Source organism: Sceloporus undulatus, chromosome 2, assembly GCF_019175285.1.
Source record: "Sceloporus undulatus isolate JIND9_A2432 ecotype Alabama chromosome 2, SceUnd_v1.1, whole genome shotgun sequence".
Lineage (NCBI taxonomy): Eukaryota > Metazoa > Chordata > Lepidosauria > Squamata > Phrynosomatidae > Sceloporus > Sceloporus undulatus.
The window spans coordinates 290,619,099-290,635,665 of record NC_056523.1 but is presented as its reverse complement, the minus strand read 5'-3'; the positions used below and the strand labels follow the sequence as shown (position 1 = coordinate 290,635,665).

Below are 16,567 nucleotides of genomic sequence, written 5' to 3'. Positions count from 1 at the left end.
AATCTGCTCTGAAGGGTTTCCTACCCCTCTGAAACATGTTGGCAGCGTGGATTAGGCTGAAAACATGGTGGCAAAAGAACATCCATGAGCACTATGACTATAAACTGGATATAGTGGCTGTACTAAAACAAAACAGGTTAAAAATGCAACCAAAAGATCATCAGGGAAGGCACACAAAAAAGCAAATCCAAAAAAGAACAGTTACCCAGTTCAAACTCCCTTCTATCTCAGTCCAGTGTAACTGCCAAAGGCTATGCAGCAACCATTTAGTGCTCAGAAGACATTCTGTGCATACTATAGGAACTGCTTCCTACCCTGAAATGAAGGGGGTAGAAAGAATCATATTTAATGATCTCCCTGGGACAAATCAGACTCACATGATCCAATTCATACTACGGATCTTACCATCAGTAACAACAAATGGGCCCTTGGTCAGACCAATACTGAATACTCCCTGGAAACCAACATGACAAAACTGCAGCTGTCATACTTTGTCAACATGAGACAAAGAGGGCATGACTCATTAGAAAAGCCAATAGTTCTAGGAAAGATAGAAGGCAGTAGAAAAGGGAAGACTGCATGCCAGATGGCTAGACTCAATTAGGGAGGCCTGAATCTACCAAACCTAAGCAGAGTAGTGGAGGATAGTGGGGCTCCCATGCACAGGGTTGCCACGAGTTGAGGCCAATTGGAAGGCAACTAACAACAACAACAATTGCATTATCTAAACATTTTCATACTTTTATGGCCCTCTGTGATGTGGCAGCTTTTATTTCCTTTCTGCTTCTTTTAAGTGAGAGGTAGAATTCCTAATTTCCTACTGACCTACCTAAGTTGAGCCTGACACAACTGCTACACTTAGCATGATGTTTCCCTTTAGTGGGTTTTCACCTTTTTTTTCATCCTTTGGGCAAACATCCCTCTTCTTTTATTTCCCACTCAACCTACAGAATCACAGAGAAGGCTAATTACTGAACTCACTAATGAAGTGTTTTCAGTGTTCATTAAGCAAATGTGTTAAATGAACTATCAACTACAGTAAACGTGAACATTTAAATGGGGGGGTGCAAAATTTGCACTGGACAAGGAAAACATAGGTTCTCAAATGGTGGGGCAGGACCATCGAAGTGCATGAGAGTTGTTCAAGGAGGGTTGTGAGACTTGGTGGCTCTGATCCCTCCACCTCCTCTTCCCAAACCTTTTTATGTGTAAAATGTATACATGTGTTGAGTTAAATACTGAATTTTCGTGATGCTTTCAGTATCATAGGTCTTCATATTAAGGGAGCAATCCTATATTGAAGATTTCACTGGCTGATTAGCTGCATTTGACAGAAGATCCATAATATTAGTAGAACATCAGACAACTTGTCAGCATTATTGATATGCTCATGAAATATGCCACCAGCACATCTATTCCACTAGTAAAGATGGGACAGTAGAATAACTGACCAAGGGTGGGGTTCTGCAGAGAAACATACTTCTACAATAATCTGGTAGACCCCATCAGCAGCACAACTTTACACAAGCTTCAGGCACACAGAACCCCCTGCTATTGATTTCAATGAGAAAAAAAATAAAGTAACCACTTCTATATCAATAACAACCCTACATCACCATATCAAAGCATGGAAAAGGCATAAGTATAAACATGGGGTTGGGAGAGTGGGGCTCAAGCCATTTCTGGAGGGCTTTGCTTCCTTCCTGGTAACCTGTATCACATATATTTACAAAATCACATGACAGACTCAAATGCAACAGCATTTGTAGATCCACCCCAACTCTGTGTTGCCATACTACACATGTTTAAGAAGACCACCAAACATATGGAACCACAATTTAACATGCGAAGCACAACATTTACCCTGAGGAATAGATTCTACAAAATATAGGTAAGTCTATCTAATTTCAAAGTAGATGCTGAAGGGACTGAAATACTTCAAGATTTTCCATACTTGAGCTCAAAAGTCAAGATATCAGAAGAAGACTAGATGTTGGAAGGGTAGCTATGAAAGAACTAGACAAGATCCTGAAGTGTAAAGATATATCATTGAATACTAAAGTTTGGTTTATCCATGCCATTATATTTCCCATTTCTGTGTGTGGTTATGAGAAATGGACAGTGAAGAAAGCCAAGAGGAAGAAAATCAACTCCTTTGAGATGTGGTTCTGGAGAAGAGTTCTGAGAATACCATGGGCTGCTAAAAAGACCAATGGAAAAGTCAAAGAGCAGACCAGGCCTAAACTCTCCCTAGAAGCAAAGGTGGTTAAAGTGAGATTGTCAGTTTTTGTCTGTATTGTGAGAAGAATGAGTATTATTTGTTATTTGATGTTTTTAATTTGTTGCCTACTTTACTTTATTGAACCCATTCCTGTATTGTTAGTTATTATTTATATGTATTATGCTATTATTTCTTAGATTGTACACCATGGGCAGGTTTACTTTATCTATTTTATTGTTTGTTTGTACAGTGCTGTGTAAATCTACAGCACTATATTAATAATAATAATAATGGACTCACTAGAAAAGACTAACACTTGGTAAAGTGAAGAGCAATGGGAAAAGATAAAGGCTGCATTCCACGTGGATAGATTTAATCAAATAAACCATGGCCATGAATCTTCAGGAGGTGAACAAGATGGGTGAGGATAGGGTAACTTGGAGGTCTCTCATTCTTAGAGTCATCACAGGTCAAAGTCAACTAGAATGCAGTTAAGAACAACAGCAACAATGGGAAGCTTTTTTCCAAATTTTAAAGTTTGGTGCCCGGTGCCATGTATAGCAGCAATCTCAATAAATCACCTGGAACTCCTTTCCAAGGTGTGAAGTAGCTTTGTTATTGTCTCTTGGGCACAGCTCCTGTAGAGATAGCAGGGTGAAAAAATATTTCTTTTTCTTCTTTTATCATGGTTAATGTAAACACAATCCTGCTTTATGACTGACATGTCAGTGATTCTAATTTCTCTCCTCCACCCCAGCTTGACTGCAGTTGCAAGAAAGAGAAAAGAATAAACAAGAATTCCCACCTACCCCCATCATCACTCATAACAGTCTTATAGTCTACTGGGATTCCTCAGAAAAAACGTAGCAACAATAGCTAGTGAGGCTAGCATTCAATCAATCCATTCAATCAATCATTTACATAACGTGTGTCTATGTTCAGACTGCTAAATAATTCCTAATCCATTCCGTTGTAAAACTATGTCTTCTGAGGCATTAAACGCCATCTTTGTGTCATCTTCCAATGATTTTCTTTTAAATCTTGGGATTTAGTAAATTTTAGTGTATTTATTCTTTAAAAGCTCCAGCTATCCAAGGTGATTTCTTTGCCCATTTGAATAGCCCACTTTATCCTTGTATCCATCATTTGATCTAAATCATGTTTTCTATCCGGTAGTAATTTCTACAATTTTGCAGGGGTTTTTTTTCCCTTTCTGGACCTTGTGAAACCTCATCATATTCTCTAGTTTTGTCTCTAAAGCTTTCCAAATTAAAGTCCATCTTATATCTCTCTTTTATCTATGGAGATTATAACATGGAGGAGGCAAGTGTCCTACTCCTATGATTACATCTCCATTAAATCCTGTTAATAGCGTGATGGGGGAAGATTATCACACTCCTGTTTGTTTCTCCCTTTCTTGTCCCATTGTAAAGAGTAACGGGAGTTTCCATTAATACCAAATGATGCCCCCATTACTCTTTACAGATGGGATAAGAATGGGTGTGTGTGTGATAATCTTCCCCCCCTTGTGCTATTAACAGGATTTAATGGTGATTTAATCACGGGAGGAGGATGTTTGCGTCCCGTGTGATAAACTCATGTGTGTAAAGCAACCAATGTGTTTTGAGATCTAATTCTTTTAAGGCCTCTATATGTTTAATCTCATATTCCTTTTGTGCCGTTTTTGACAAGATATCCCCATGCATTTATCAGTTTCTATGTTCCTAAAAATGCTTTGTGTGGGGACACCCAAATTGGAATTTTCCTGTAGATCATTTTCTTAAATTGTGTCCAAACTCTTAATAGGGCTCATCCTTTCCAGGTGATGCTCAAATTCTCTATGTACCTTGGCCTTCCCGTACCAGATATATGAATTCCAGCTGAATCTGTTGTTAAGTCCCTCCCTCTTGGTTGCCCCTTCAGTAAAAGAAGAGATAAACATGCTCTGTGATCTTGTAAGGCTCTATGATATGGAGACTCTCTAGCATCTTCCTCATGACAGAGCTGCCAGTTACCACAAAATTTCAGTGGCAGCTACACTGAAGTGTATGATGAAACAGCTTACCTCTCTTTTAGAAATCTGACAAGCTATTCTATGAACAGATTAAGCTTGAACTCTCCCTAGAAGCCAAAAAGATCAAATTGAGGCTGTTGGCCACATCATGAGAAGGCATAATACATTAGAAAATATGATAATGCTAGGAAAGGTAGAAGGTAATAGAAAGAGAGGAAGACCACACACCAGATGGATAGGCACAATTAAGGAGGACATGGGCTTGAATCTACAAGATCTAAGCAGAGCAGTGGCGGATAGGGGGGCTTGAAGATGTTTCATCCACAGGGTTGCCATGAGCTGATAACAACAACAACAACATCTAGTGATCTATCTACACATACATGCACATACATACACAAAACACACACATGTATGTATGCACACACAAACATCTGTTCATTATCATTATCATTGTACCTTGCTTTCCCCCCAAAACTGGGACTCAAAGGGGCTTACAGTCTAAAAGCACAGTACAATTAAAAATTTACAAAAGTTACAATTAAAATTGAATTAAACTATCTACCTATCTATCCATCCATCTAGTGGTGAGTTAGCAACTTTAGTTTGAGGTAGTAACTTATTTCCATTGTTGTTATAAACACTAATTTTCCATTCATGTTGCATACACCAAATTATTCCACCACTGCACACAATTCTTCTAAATGCAGGAAAAGGAATCTTTTCAGAAAAGGTTTTGAACCCTGACCTTTAGTAAGCAGATTTATTGCTTTCACTCATCAGCACTAACTGACTATTGAAATGATCTGAAAGACCTGTATCACTTTATGCAGCCCTTTGAAAGTGTAGAGCAGAGGTCATAATTTGGCTCTTTCTTGATCCAATTACATTTCATCCCATTCCCACCACTGTGTAAATATACTTTATCTTCTGAGGCCCAGATATTACTCTGTACTGCATCTGAATAAGTAAAAAATAAATAATAATAATAGAACTTTAATTTTTATCCTGCTTTTCTGTGACAAGACAATCAAAGCAGCTCACAACACATTAAAATCCACATTCACAACATTGTGTCCCAAATTCCCCCCCCCTTAAAACAGGATTAAACATGTTACAATTAAAATATCTATTAAAACAGAATTTTAAAATATATATATAACGAGGACAGAGTGGTGGGCTAATACATGATGTGAGGGGCAGTCATTCTGTGGCCGGGCACTTTTATTCAGGAAATGTAGGTGTATATCCATGAAAGCTCATGCTAAAATAAAAACCAGTTTATCTTAAAGGTGCTGCTACACTCCTTCTGACTTGGTTGTATATAACAACTACTTTCAAGCTTTGGTTCACAACATGTAAATATAAACAATTTATAACAGCTTTCCACATACGCATATATTCTGCAATGCGTGCATGGCATCAGAGCTAAGTCACATAATGGTTACAATCTGTAGAGCATAAAAAGTATGCATGGAAAAAATGAATGACAACAGAAAGCAAAATTTTCCCGATCTTTCCTCTAAAATTCTCTAGAAAATGTTTTGCTATACTATGATTCATTTTGGCTGCATCCACACTGCAGGAATTATCCAGTTGGGCACCACTTTAATTGCTTTGGTGCTATGCAATTCTGGGAATTGTAGTTTTAGGAGACATTTAGCCATCTCTGTCAGAGAGCTCTGGTGCAACAAATCTCAAGTCCCAGGATTCCACAGCACTGAATGATGATGGTTAAAGTGGTGTCAAATTGGATTATTTCTGCAGTGTGGATGTAGCCTTTGAGACAAAACAGGTCAGGAATCCTGGGAGGAGAGGTGTAAAAGGAAGAGATAATTGAGAGAAAGGTTGGGTGCACTTTTGTGTTCGTGCTGCTTTCTTTCTTGAACATAATCTCCTCCCCCAAGATCAGAAATTGACTAATGGCATGAACTTAGTAGCAAAGAAGAAAACCAGAGTCTGGCACTGGGAAACATAGTTACAGAAGCACTTGGGTGTGGGGAAAGAGTGTAGTACATTTCAAACAATATCTTTAGGGAAGAAATAAACTAGTTCATTTACAGTTAGGCAAAACTGGCTACAAGTTTCTATTTTTCTAGAGGACTGAGACAATACATTAACGTATAGTTACAAGAATGTAAAAAAACACATAAGCTTTAACATACCGTTGCCACCTGCTGAAGAGTACACACATTCATTTCACTGATCAAACATTCCATCACTGAATGTCATACAATTCAAAAATAAACTTTACAGTTAGGCAATTTATTATGGTTTAGAGTTCATGTTCACTGGCAAAAGAAGATCTCTGCAAGAGAAATATGTTTCTTACCATAGTGAGGAATGATTGCCCAGGCCATGGCAGAGGCATAGATACCTCCAATCATCCAAAACATGCAAAGCCAGCTTAAATGTTCACCACGTTTCTCTCGAGCCAAGACTTCAGCAAAGTATGAGAATACAACTGGAACAGCTCCTCCAATCCTAATTCAAGACAGGGGATACATTACAAAACACAGTAGAAACTATTAATAAGCTCTGTATTTCTTAAATGTATTGTTCTTTAACTACAAAGGGAATTTTTATGGGAGGCCCACATTGAACCTTCTGTTGGAAAATAATTTACCTAAGACATCTAAGGATAAACCTTTATGAAGAGAGCAACTACACTGCAGTTAGTAATGCTGCTGAATATTATCCATGGTCAGTTTGGCTAGCAGCCTTGCTTCAATGCAAAATAAGCTTTATGTTTCCTGAAAATCCATCTCTGTACTGGATTTTAACCTAAAATGGAAAGTAAGGAGATTATTAGATGGGGGGAGGGGGAGCCAGGAGTAAAAGGCACACTTCCAGCAAAGTCACAGGATCGGGTTGAAGGTTTCCAGACAGATCACGCTTATCCAGGACTTAACCCATGAAGATCCAGGAATGCTCCAGCAACAAACCATTCATGGGGAAGTTCCAGGAATGGTTTGTTGCTGGAGCATTCCTGGCTCTCCATAGGTTAAGTCCTGGATAAGGGTAATGTTGTCTGAAAATCTTAAGTGTGATCGTGCAACTTTGCCAGGACTATGCCTTTTTATTCCCTGATTTTACCCTGTTAGATAATCTCCTAAATTAAAAGTTGTGCCTCCTATCCTAAATCACTCTTGTATCTTAAACTTTCTTGTTGATCTGCAATAGCAAGGAAACATGTGGCTGTCTCTCACCCTCCTGGCACAAGTCTTAAGTACATGCCAGATGTAAAGAAGTCTGCAAACTGTAATTTTCCCATTACTACTGACGATTGGAACACTGCCTACACCTGACACAGAGTCATAGTAGCATGCCAAAGAGAGATGCTCCACCATCTCCCTGCAGCTCCTTAAGTAGCAAGAAAGGTGGGGCAGGAGAGGCAGGCAAGAGAAAGGGGGACATGCTGCACTTTCATGGGGGGAGTCCTCTCAACAATGTAAATGGGAATGCAGCCTGTTAAAAGAGCCAAGCTATTTGCAGAGCTCAGAGATGGCAGCTAGGTTTTTCCTGATAGGAGAAGGAGACCTGCAGCCTATGGGTAAGGTCCAAGTACACTAGACTCATTGAATCACTTGCTGAATGATGGGACAAGTCTTATGCTTATTGGTGTTGTTCTGTGCCTTCACATTGTTTCCAACTTATGGCAACCCTAAGGTGAACCTATTACAGGATTTTCCTGGCAAGATTTTTTCCAAGAGGGGCTATCTTTGCCCTCCTCAGAGGCTGAGAGAGTGTGTCTTGCCCAAGGGCCCTAGTGGATTTTCACAACCAACCAGGGATTCAAATTGTAGTATCCAGAGTTGTAGTTCAAAGGTCTGGGTGAGAGTGGAGTTTTTTGTCCATGCAGACAAGTCTAGTGACTTGCTCAGGTGCCCTAATGTCAAAGAGGGGTGGGTCAGGTAGAATAGTCTCTTTGAGCTCCTCAGGAACAGAGCTACTTCAAAACTACAAGAATATAAGAATACAGACAGAAGAAACACAAATCAAGGGACTGAGACCAGCATGCTAGGGAGAACAGAGAAAAGAGGACTGTGAAAGGTCTAGAGCAGTGGTTCTCAATTTTTGTCCTCCACTTGCCCTTAAATTTAAACTGCTAGAAGCCCCAGTCAGCAAAACCAGAGATCAGGGATTCTAGGAGTTAAATTATTTTAAAACAGATGAAGAACCAATGGTTAAGCCACACTGGTTCAGAGGAACTGGGAGAAGAAAAGAAGGCCAGAAAGAAGAATCCATAAATGAAACTAGGGTGGGTTGGGTGGGTGGGTGAGTTTAGATGAGAGCTACAATATGGTGACTTACAGAATGATTTTGGAAACTAAGCAGAACAGAACAAAAACACCATCCGAATCTGTGACTGCAAGCCTTTAAAAAATGTATTTCCAACAGTATCAGCCCCTTCATTTCTTTATTTTTATGTTTTTTTACCCTTAGTTCCCAAACACAGGACACAGCATTTTCCTCAATGGACTAAGTCACATGAAATTATGCAAACACTGGATACTAACTATAAAAATGGTAAAGGTAAAGGTATTCCCTGTTGACAAACTGGTCATGTCGTATCTGACCACAGGGGTGGTGCTCATCTCTGCTACTAAGCTGAAGAGCCAGCATTGTCAGACACTACTCTGTGATCATGTGGTCAGCATGATTGCACAGAATGCTGTTTACCTTCCCACTAGAGTGGTACCTGTTTATTTACTTGTATTTGCATGCTTTTGAACTGCTAGGCTGGCAGAAGTTGGGACTAGTGATGGGAGCGGCACCTCGAACTGCCAAACTGTCGATCTTGCAATCAACAGTCAGTGTCTTAACCACTTGAGCCACTGTATCCCTATAAATATGTTACATTTATTGTTCAGATTTTTACTGACTGGATAAATTTAGTAAAATTGGCAACTGGGTAAATTAATTCACTACTACAAGTTGAAAGTTTATGGGGTTTTTATCAACCACATATAAGAAAAGAGAAGCAGCTCCCACTCTACATAAGCTGCTCATAACTCCTGAAATTAAGCCTTTGATTACCATAACCTTCTGAATTTTTATGTCAGCGGTGACCATAGTGCTTAAATAAACACATGGGACAACAGATTCATTGAGGGAAAGTGCACATAAAAATTCACAGAATAATAAAAATATTCAAAATTCATACTAGGGAAAATAACTTGTAAAATGGATATACAGTATAAAGTAAAACTGGGTATACAAATATGTATATTAGAAATGCACATAAACTGTGTATGAATTTTTCTGCAAATTTTATAAAAATTCTACCTGATTTGGAAACAGAATAAACCTATTATGGAAACAAACTTAAGACACAAAAATTGGAAACAAAATTTTGATGAGGGAAAAAAGAGGAAAACAAAAAAACAAAATTAAAACATTCATCCATTTTTTACTCTCCATTTCAAGAGTCAGGAGAAAAAAAAATATTTTTCTGTTCTTTCCTCTCCTTGCTTAGCCTGTTACAGTAATTCCAATTTATCTATTCCTCTGCAAATTTCCATAGGCAACACTGATATGCACACAAAACACCATGTACAGATAAAATTCTTATTTAAGAAGGCAGCTCTTCTACACTCCTTCATATCTCAGTGAGTCCTTTACTTATTTAACACAAAAGGGTTGTAGCTGAGGGCAGAGGTGGGGGGATTTTGCCCTCACCACAAGTATTCTGCCCCATTGTCCCCAGTAGCTTATGGAAATTGTAGGCCAAAACATGTGAAGGGCCAGAAGTTCCTCTCCCCTGGCATTAAAGATGTAGAAGACCTAAGAGACTTCAAAGGAAGTTATCTGTTTTCCTTGACATTTAATAAATAGGGTCAGAATGGAAAAAATATTTCAAGTGGGTAAGAGAAGTTCTTTAGGAATGTTGGCTGAAACTAGCTTTTGACAAGCAGTGGTGAGAAGTGGAAGATTGGTGTGCAGAAGCCATGACCAAGTAGTTAATGATGACAGGAGTTTATCCTTTTTCACATCTTTTAGCAGAAGCTGCTGCTGTTCAGGTTTTAGAACATCTCACATTCATGTAGAGTTGCCAGACTGAAAACTGACTTGAGTGAGTGACCAAGAATGTATAGGATTGCAGTCTTAGTAAACTGTTAATACTAATTTATTTGGTAGGAAAGAGATAATTTTCTCATGGTTCAGAAAGGTAGGGCTGGATATGTTTTCCACATTGACCTGTCACTTCCTGTTTCTAAAGAACAAAAGTGTTTTGAGACCTTAAATAGTGCCAAGGTATTATGCTTAAATGACATGTCATGTCCCTCAGATTGATTTTATCACATGGATATTTTCCTCAAAACGGCTTCCTGTTGGCTCCAATGTTGAATTGCTCCAGCGGTCATTTTTTTCCAAATTGGAAGCTTCAGAATTGGATAAAATGGCTGCTGAAGTGACTTAAGGAGCCCAAATTCAACACTGGAGCCAACAGGAAGCAATTTTTAAAAAATAAAGGTTATTGAATTTAAAACATACACATTAAAACTATAAAAACATACATACATACATACATACATACAACTACAAACAAATCAAACTTATGATAGTCAAGAGTACCACAAAATAAATTACCATATTGGTATCAACTTGCACTTGGTGCAGATGAAGTTGCCCACATCCTTAGACAAGAAGACAAACATCCCACAACTGTTGCAGGAGACTGCAGGGGCTCCCTCACTGTCCATATCCAGAAGTCTTAAGGAGGCACTGAAACAGGTCTCTGGGCTTCCCCCTCAAAAATTCCTCCATTAAGCTCCCATGGAAAACATGCCTGTTGACCAAGCTCAAGAGAATGAGGCTATAGCTATACAGAGAGCTGCTAGCTCCTTCCCCAGGCAAATCTGACTCCCTCTTCCTCTGAGCTCTGCCTTCCTGGGACCAGGTGCTCAGGACCTGGGTCCAATAGTACAACAGAGTGCTAATGAGCACACAATCACACCTCCCCTTAGCTCACAAATCCAATCAGCCTTGACCCATCAGACAAAGGTGACAAAGTACACTAGAACAATAGACATTACCGCACACACCAGCAAGCCTCCACTAGAAGAAAACAAATTGCCTTACCCCAACTGACCCTCACTCTTGACTGAACAAATTCTCCCAAAAGACTCTCTGGGACTGGAGAGTTAGTTGCAGGTAGCTCCTCCTCAAAACAAGTCAGTAGCTTAGCACAAGCCCTGTCCCCTCAGACCATGTGCTTAGGGAAAGCACATACTGTAGTCAGAAACAAACACACTAACCCAAGAAATTTGAAAATACACACACTGAAGGATGTCCTCCCAGACACATGCAGATTTGTAGAAGTATTTATTTATCCAAGAAATTCAATGTGCTTTCTCAATTAAGAGAAATTGGTGTCAAATTGTCATAAGATGGTATCTCATATAAAATAACAAATGTTAGAAAAATGGGCATGCTAATGAGGGTTGCTATAATTTGACAGGTGACTTGAAGGCACATACACACATAATTCAGGTCATCACTACATTTTGACTGTAATCTTATGGCCACTGGAAGTAACTCCCAATATTATTCAGATCTCTGCTCCTGAAAAAAAAAACACAACCTCTCCCAGTCTCTACACAGAGACTTCTGTATCCCCAGTGTTAGAGAGCCAACATCAAAGAGAGGTGCAAAAAGTACAGATTTGGGGAGACAGGACGCACAATCTTCTAAGCCCATAAATTTACTCTGAACATGATGGAAAATGTTTACCAACCCTGAAGGTGACATAATAAAATATTTTTGTTGTTTGCAATGGTAGGAAAAGTGGTTCAAAAGAAAGAAAGAAGGAATCCTTCACTCCCACCTTCCAGTATGAGTTTGGCAGGGTCTAGATAAATCAGAAATCTTTGGATCTTCAGTAGGATTTGCCTGCTACTGAATTCATTCTAAAAGTGCTTCCTTTTGGAAGGAATACCTGAATAACAAAATAAACAAGGCAAAATCCACTAGTCATTATTGGAACTAGGAAAATAGAAAATTAGTGATAAATTTATTAACAGTACCTAGGATTAAAGTAGGAGTCAGTATGATCCAGTGGTCTGAGTTTTGGACTAGGACTCTGGAGACTAATATTCAAATCCCCATTCAGCCATGGAAACCCAGTAGGTGATCTTGGGCAAGTCACACTCTCTTGGGGGCTGGACAGATGGGGGGAAACGGGTGGGCAGAGGTCACCTACCTATCCCCCGCATCGTTGTGGCGGGGACTGCACATTATGGCAATGATGTGCTCAGAAAAAGGAGCTGCAAAACGGGGCTCCTTTTTCTGCCGCTGCCAGGGCACCATTAGCATCCTGGAGTGGCACGGTGACGTCCATTGTGTGCTGCACTGTTTGGATATGGTGCACAATGCACATCATTGGTGCTCGTGCCAAAACGGTGCCAGGAGAGTGTAGTAGGGCTTCGGAGTGTGGGGCTGCTCTGCTCTCCCAAGCCCTCAAAAGGACAGTGCTTTTTGCTCATCTGTATCAGGTCTTAGTCTCAGAGGAAGGCAATGGCAAACCTCTCTAAACAAATTTCCCCAAGAAACCTCCAGGGTTTGCCATAAGTCAGAAATGACTTGAATGAACATAAGGAAGAAAACAGTAGCCAAACGAATATAAAATAAATAAATTCAAATAAAGGAAATTTATATATTAAAATAAATGAAAAATGTATTCTTCATTGAAGCTTGATTAGGAAGTATTTAAGTACATAACTGATATGAAATCGTTAAGACATTAAGTATTCTAACCACTTAAGGTTACAGGTTTTCAAACCGTAATACGAGACAAAAGTTGCATGCCAGCTTAAGACTAGTTATATCACGTTAGACAGGCCTTATACAAGGCTGTCTCAATTTTGCACTTCTGTTGTATGATCTCCAGGCTGCTGTGAAATCTTGTGATGGCAGTTCAGGCATCACAAGATAACAATTTGCTGCATATCAAATGCTCAGAGGTCTGTCTGGTGGGAGCCTAGCTGGTACATATTGTAAAATATGTGATTTGGGTCATCCCATATCACCCTGATTTGGACTGAATTTTAAAACACCAAAGAAGAGACACCTGGGAACTCTACAGAATACGTAATTGTGAGTAAAACTTTAACCATCTAATAAGATTAAAAGGAAATTAGGAATTTATGGTAAAGGGTAATTTACCAAGAAGGACAAATTTGTAATAGAAGGTAGCAGTTCTGTAGTAACATTCCTTGTCTGACTTGAAGTCACTGTATTTACATTTAAGTCGATATTGTATTTATTGATTAGATCTTGCTAAAGGTGGGGCAAGCAGGCTTCTAAAACTGTATTATATTATTTTTTTCACTTGTTTATATATGTGTAATAAATATTAATAATACATTTTATTTCTTCCCTGCCTGTCCTCAAGGCTTGAGGCAGCATACATGTTAAAATATAAAACACAATTTAAAAAGAAAAGACATAAAACAGGTAAAATACAATACTATGAAACTATTACAATACACTGACATAAATACATTCTTAAAAAGTCATAATTTAAAATTGACTAGGTAAGCCTGCTGGAAGAGGTGTGTCTTTAATGTTGTTTTAAATGCAATTAGCATTTTCAGCTGTCGTATCTTTTCCAGAAGGTCATTCCACAGTCTAGGGGCAGCAGACAAAAAGGTCCTCTGGGAAATAGTTGCCAGTCTAGTCCGGGCCCGTTGAAGCAAGTATTTCCCAGAGGTCTTGAGCATACAGGGAAGATTGTATGGGAGAAGGTGAGCCTGTAGGCAACCTGGACCCAAACCATGTAGGGCTTGAAAGTAATAAACAACCACTTGGCAACTTAATAAAGTACATTAAATAAATAATAATAATAATTTGTATCCCGCCTCTCCTTGTATTGCATCAAGGCGGGTAACTGGATCGAGGCGGGTAATCAACATTAGAAGCAAATTATCTCTGATCATTTCCTACTACTGTTTGTACAACATTGTTTAATATTATGCTGCATAGTATTTGGATTTCAAAACTGATCATTTACAAAAACATTTACTAGGATACAGTGAATATGTGCAGGAATAAGTTCCCACAACTCTTTAAACATCCAGTTGGATCAAAGGAAAACATTTTTTTCCCCTTCAACCCCCCTACCTTAGGTAGAGACCATCCCTATAACAGAAGAACAAGGAGGGCACAATAAACAAGAAGGAAATGGTCAGACAAGACTGAGAAACTCCACCAGGCTCAATTTCCTAAACTTTGGTTTCTTAAAGGCAAGGCAGGAGAGGTCATTAACAAGCAGTCATGAATGATACAAAGAGGAACACAAAGATAAGTTTTAAAAGTGAGATAAAGTAAGAGAAGCTTACCCAAATCCAGAAAGTAATCGGCAGAAGAGAAAGAAGCCATAACCCTGGACAAATGATGAAAGGAAGGCAAAGAATCCATTGACAGACATACATATCAGAAGGGCTTGTCTCCTTCCCACCTTGTCCGCCAAGCCTCCCCAGAAGAAGGCCCCCACCATCATCCCAAGGTATACTATGCTACCTGCAAACACACAAAAAAAGAATTACATTATATAATGAGGGCCTGCACAACTCTTAATATCACATCCTGATTATTTGTTTCTTCTTTTCCCTCACATGACATGCTTTACTTCTGAAATAACTGCAATGATCAGGTTTTACACGTGGGTATTTTGCATACAACTACTTACAAATACATTATTTAATGTTTGCCTTATGGAAGGTTTAATATTAATTTTGTTAGATGCAATTCAGTTTGCAAGAAAGTAAGACAAAGAATATGGGCTTGAGAAGACATTCCACAAATAAATATTGAACAATACTGCTATTTCTAGAATGAATATGCCTCAAGAGAATTTCACTTCCTCAAGTTATTGATCTCTTTTAAAAGAATGGATAAGAAAATATTTCTGTTTGCCTCAGCAGCACACCTCCAATAAGTTTTATAGTCATTACTTCACCATCAGGTAGGATTTTTTCCACAGGGACAAGGGAACTTGACATTATTTAGCCTACAATGCAATAGTAACTTGCCTCAGAGTTAGCCTCAACGTAATTCAGTGGCACCTGCTTCTGAGAAGATAATTTTAGGAATGCACTGTTAATTGACATAATTGCCATTCCCTTTCCAGACTTAGGTTAGTCAGGAGAAGCTCTTTAACAAGCCGAACTAGGAATTTCTCTCTCAAAAATGTAAAGTAAAACGGCAATGAGAGGAAATCAGTGAATTAAGGTCCATATCCAGGACAGAAAGTAACTAATTCATACTTCAAAATTGCGCTGACCAACGTTGGCAACATTCTACATAAACTGCCACATTCAGAGATGGTAGTATGTAAAGATATCAATAATTAAACAGTATCTTAAGATTAATTTATTATTTTAACAATAGACATTTCTAACAATACATATTTCTAATGCAACTCTCCATTCATAGACCAATATGTATTGGACAGAGATTCACTACACACCATGGCTCTGTTTCAAGGGCTAGAAAAGTCATTTTTGGACTACAGCCCTTAGAATCCCTGCAGTCCATTGTGGGAGCTGCAGAACAAAAAGTGCTATGCTCTGCCACTGAGGTCACACATTCTGCCATCCTCCCCTTTCAGAAAAATAAAATCTTCAAATAGGGGCCCATTCACACTAGCATTTTGTATCGGGCAGATCTGGGGAAATTCGATATGAATTCAAAAATGTAATACTGAATCTGACCTGAATTGAAGTTCCCACTATGTTTACTCTGATCAAATCTCTCAGGTGCAATTTAACCCTCTTGAAGTTCACACAGACCAAAATAACGATTTAAAATGGATCCTCCGTATCGATCACACTTTATCATGTTTGGGTCTATCTTTTTTTGTTCTGCCAATCAAACGATATGCATCTACATCATTCCACTTCCATTGTCATCCTTGTCTTCCAAATGTTAATTCCCCCCCCCCCCCCCCCCCGGCTACCATATCACACTGCTGTTTCTTTCCCAGGAATAATGTCCACAATGTCCCACATTTTGAGCAGAACTAAAAAGCATGCATTCTATATTTATATGAGCTTTTATTGGAGCATGTCCTCCATTGCCCTTACACATCCTCCATTTTGCGGTGCCACATCCCCCTCCTCTCTGGCAGGGATGACATCTATCTGGTCACCCTGGGAAAAGTACAGGGTGATCAGACAGTCCTCCTTTCCTAGGAGGGCAGGAAAATGTCTAATTAACAATTTGTAAGCCACTCTGATAGCCTTTTGGCTGAAGCACAGGATATAAATAAATAAATTATTATTATTATTATTATTATTATTATTATTATTATTATTATTATTATTATT

The 16,567-nt window shown here is 38.8% G+C and overlaps 1 protein-coding gene across 2 annotated transcripts in view; it reads right to left on the bottom strand.

The window, feature by feature from the left end:
• SV2C (synaptic vesicle glycoprotein 2C) overlaps nucleotides 1-16,567 on the bottom strand; it is a 134,497-nt gene that overhangs the window by 55,590 nt on the left and 62,340 nt on the right. For both annotated transcript variants that reach the window (XM_042454228.1, XM_042454227.1), the window contains 2 exons: nucleotides 14,579-14,759; nucleotides 6,568-6,719 (listed from right to left, as the gene is read on the bottom strand). In XM_042454228.1, coding sequence (XP_042310162.1) covers nucleotides 6,568-6,719; nucleotides 14,579-14,759 — 333 coding nt within the window. The remainder of the gene's footprint in view (nucleotides 1-6,567; nucleotides 6,720-14,578; nucleotides 14,760-16,567) is intronic.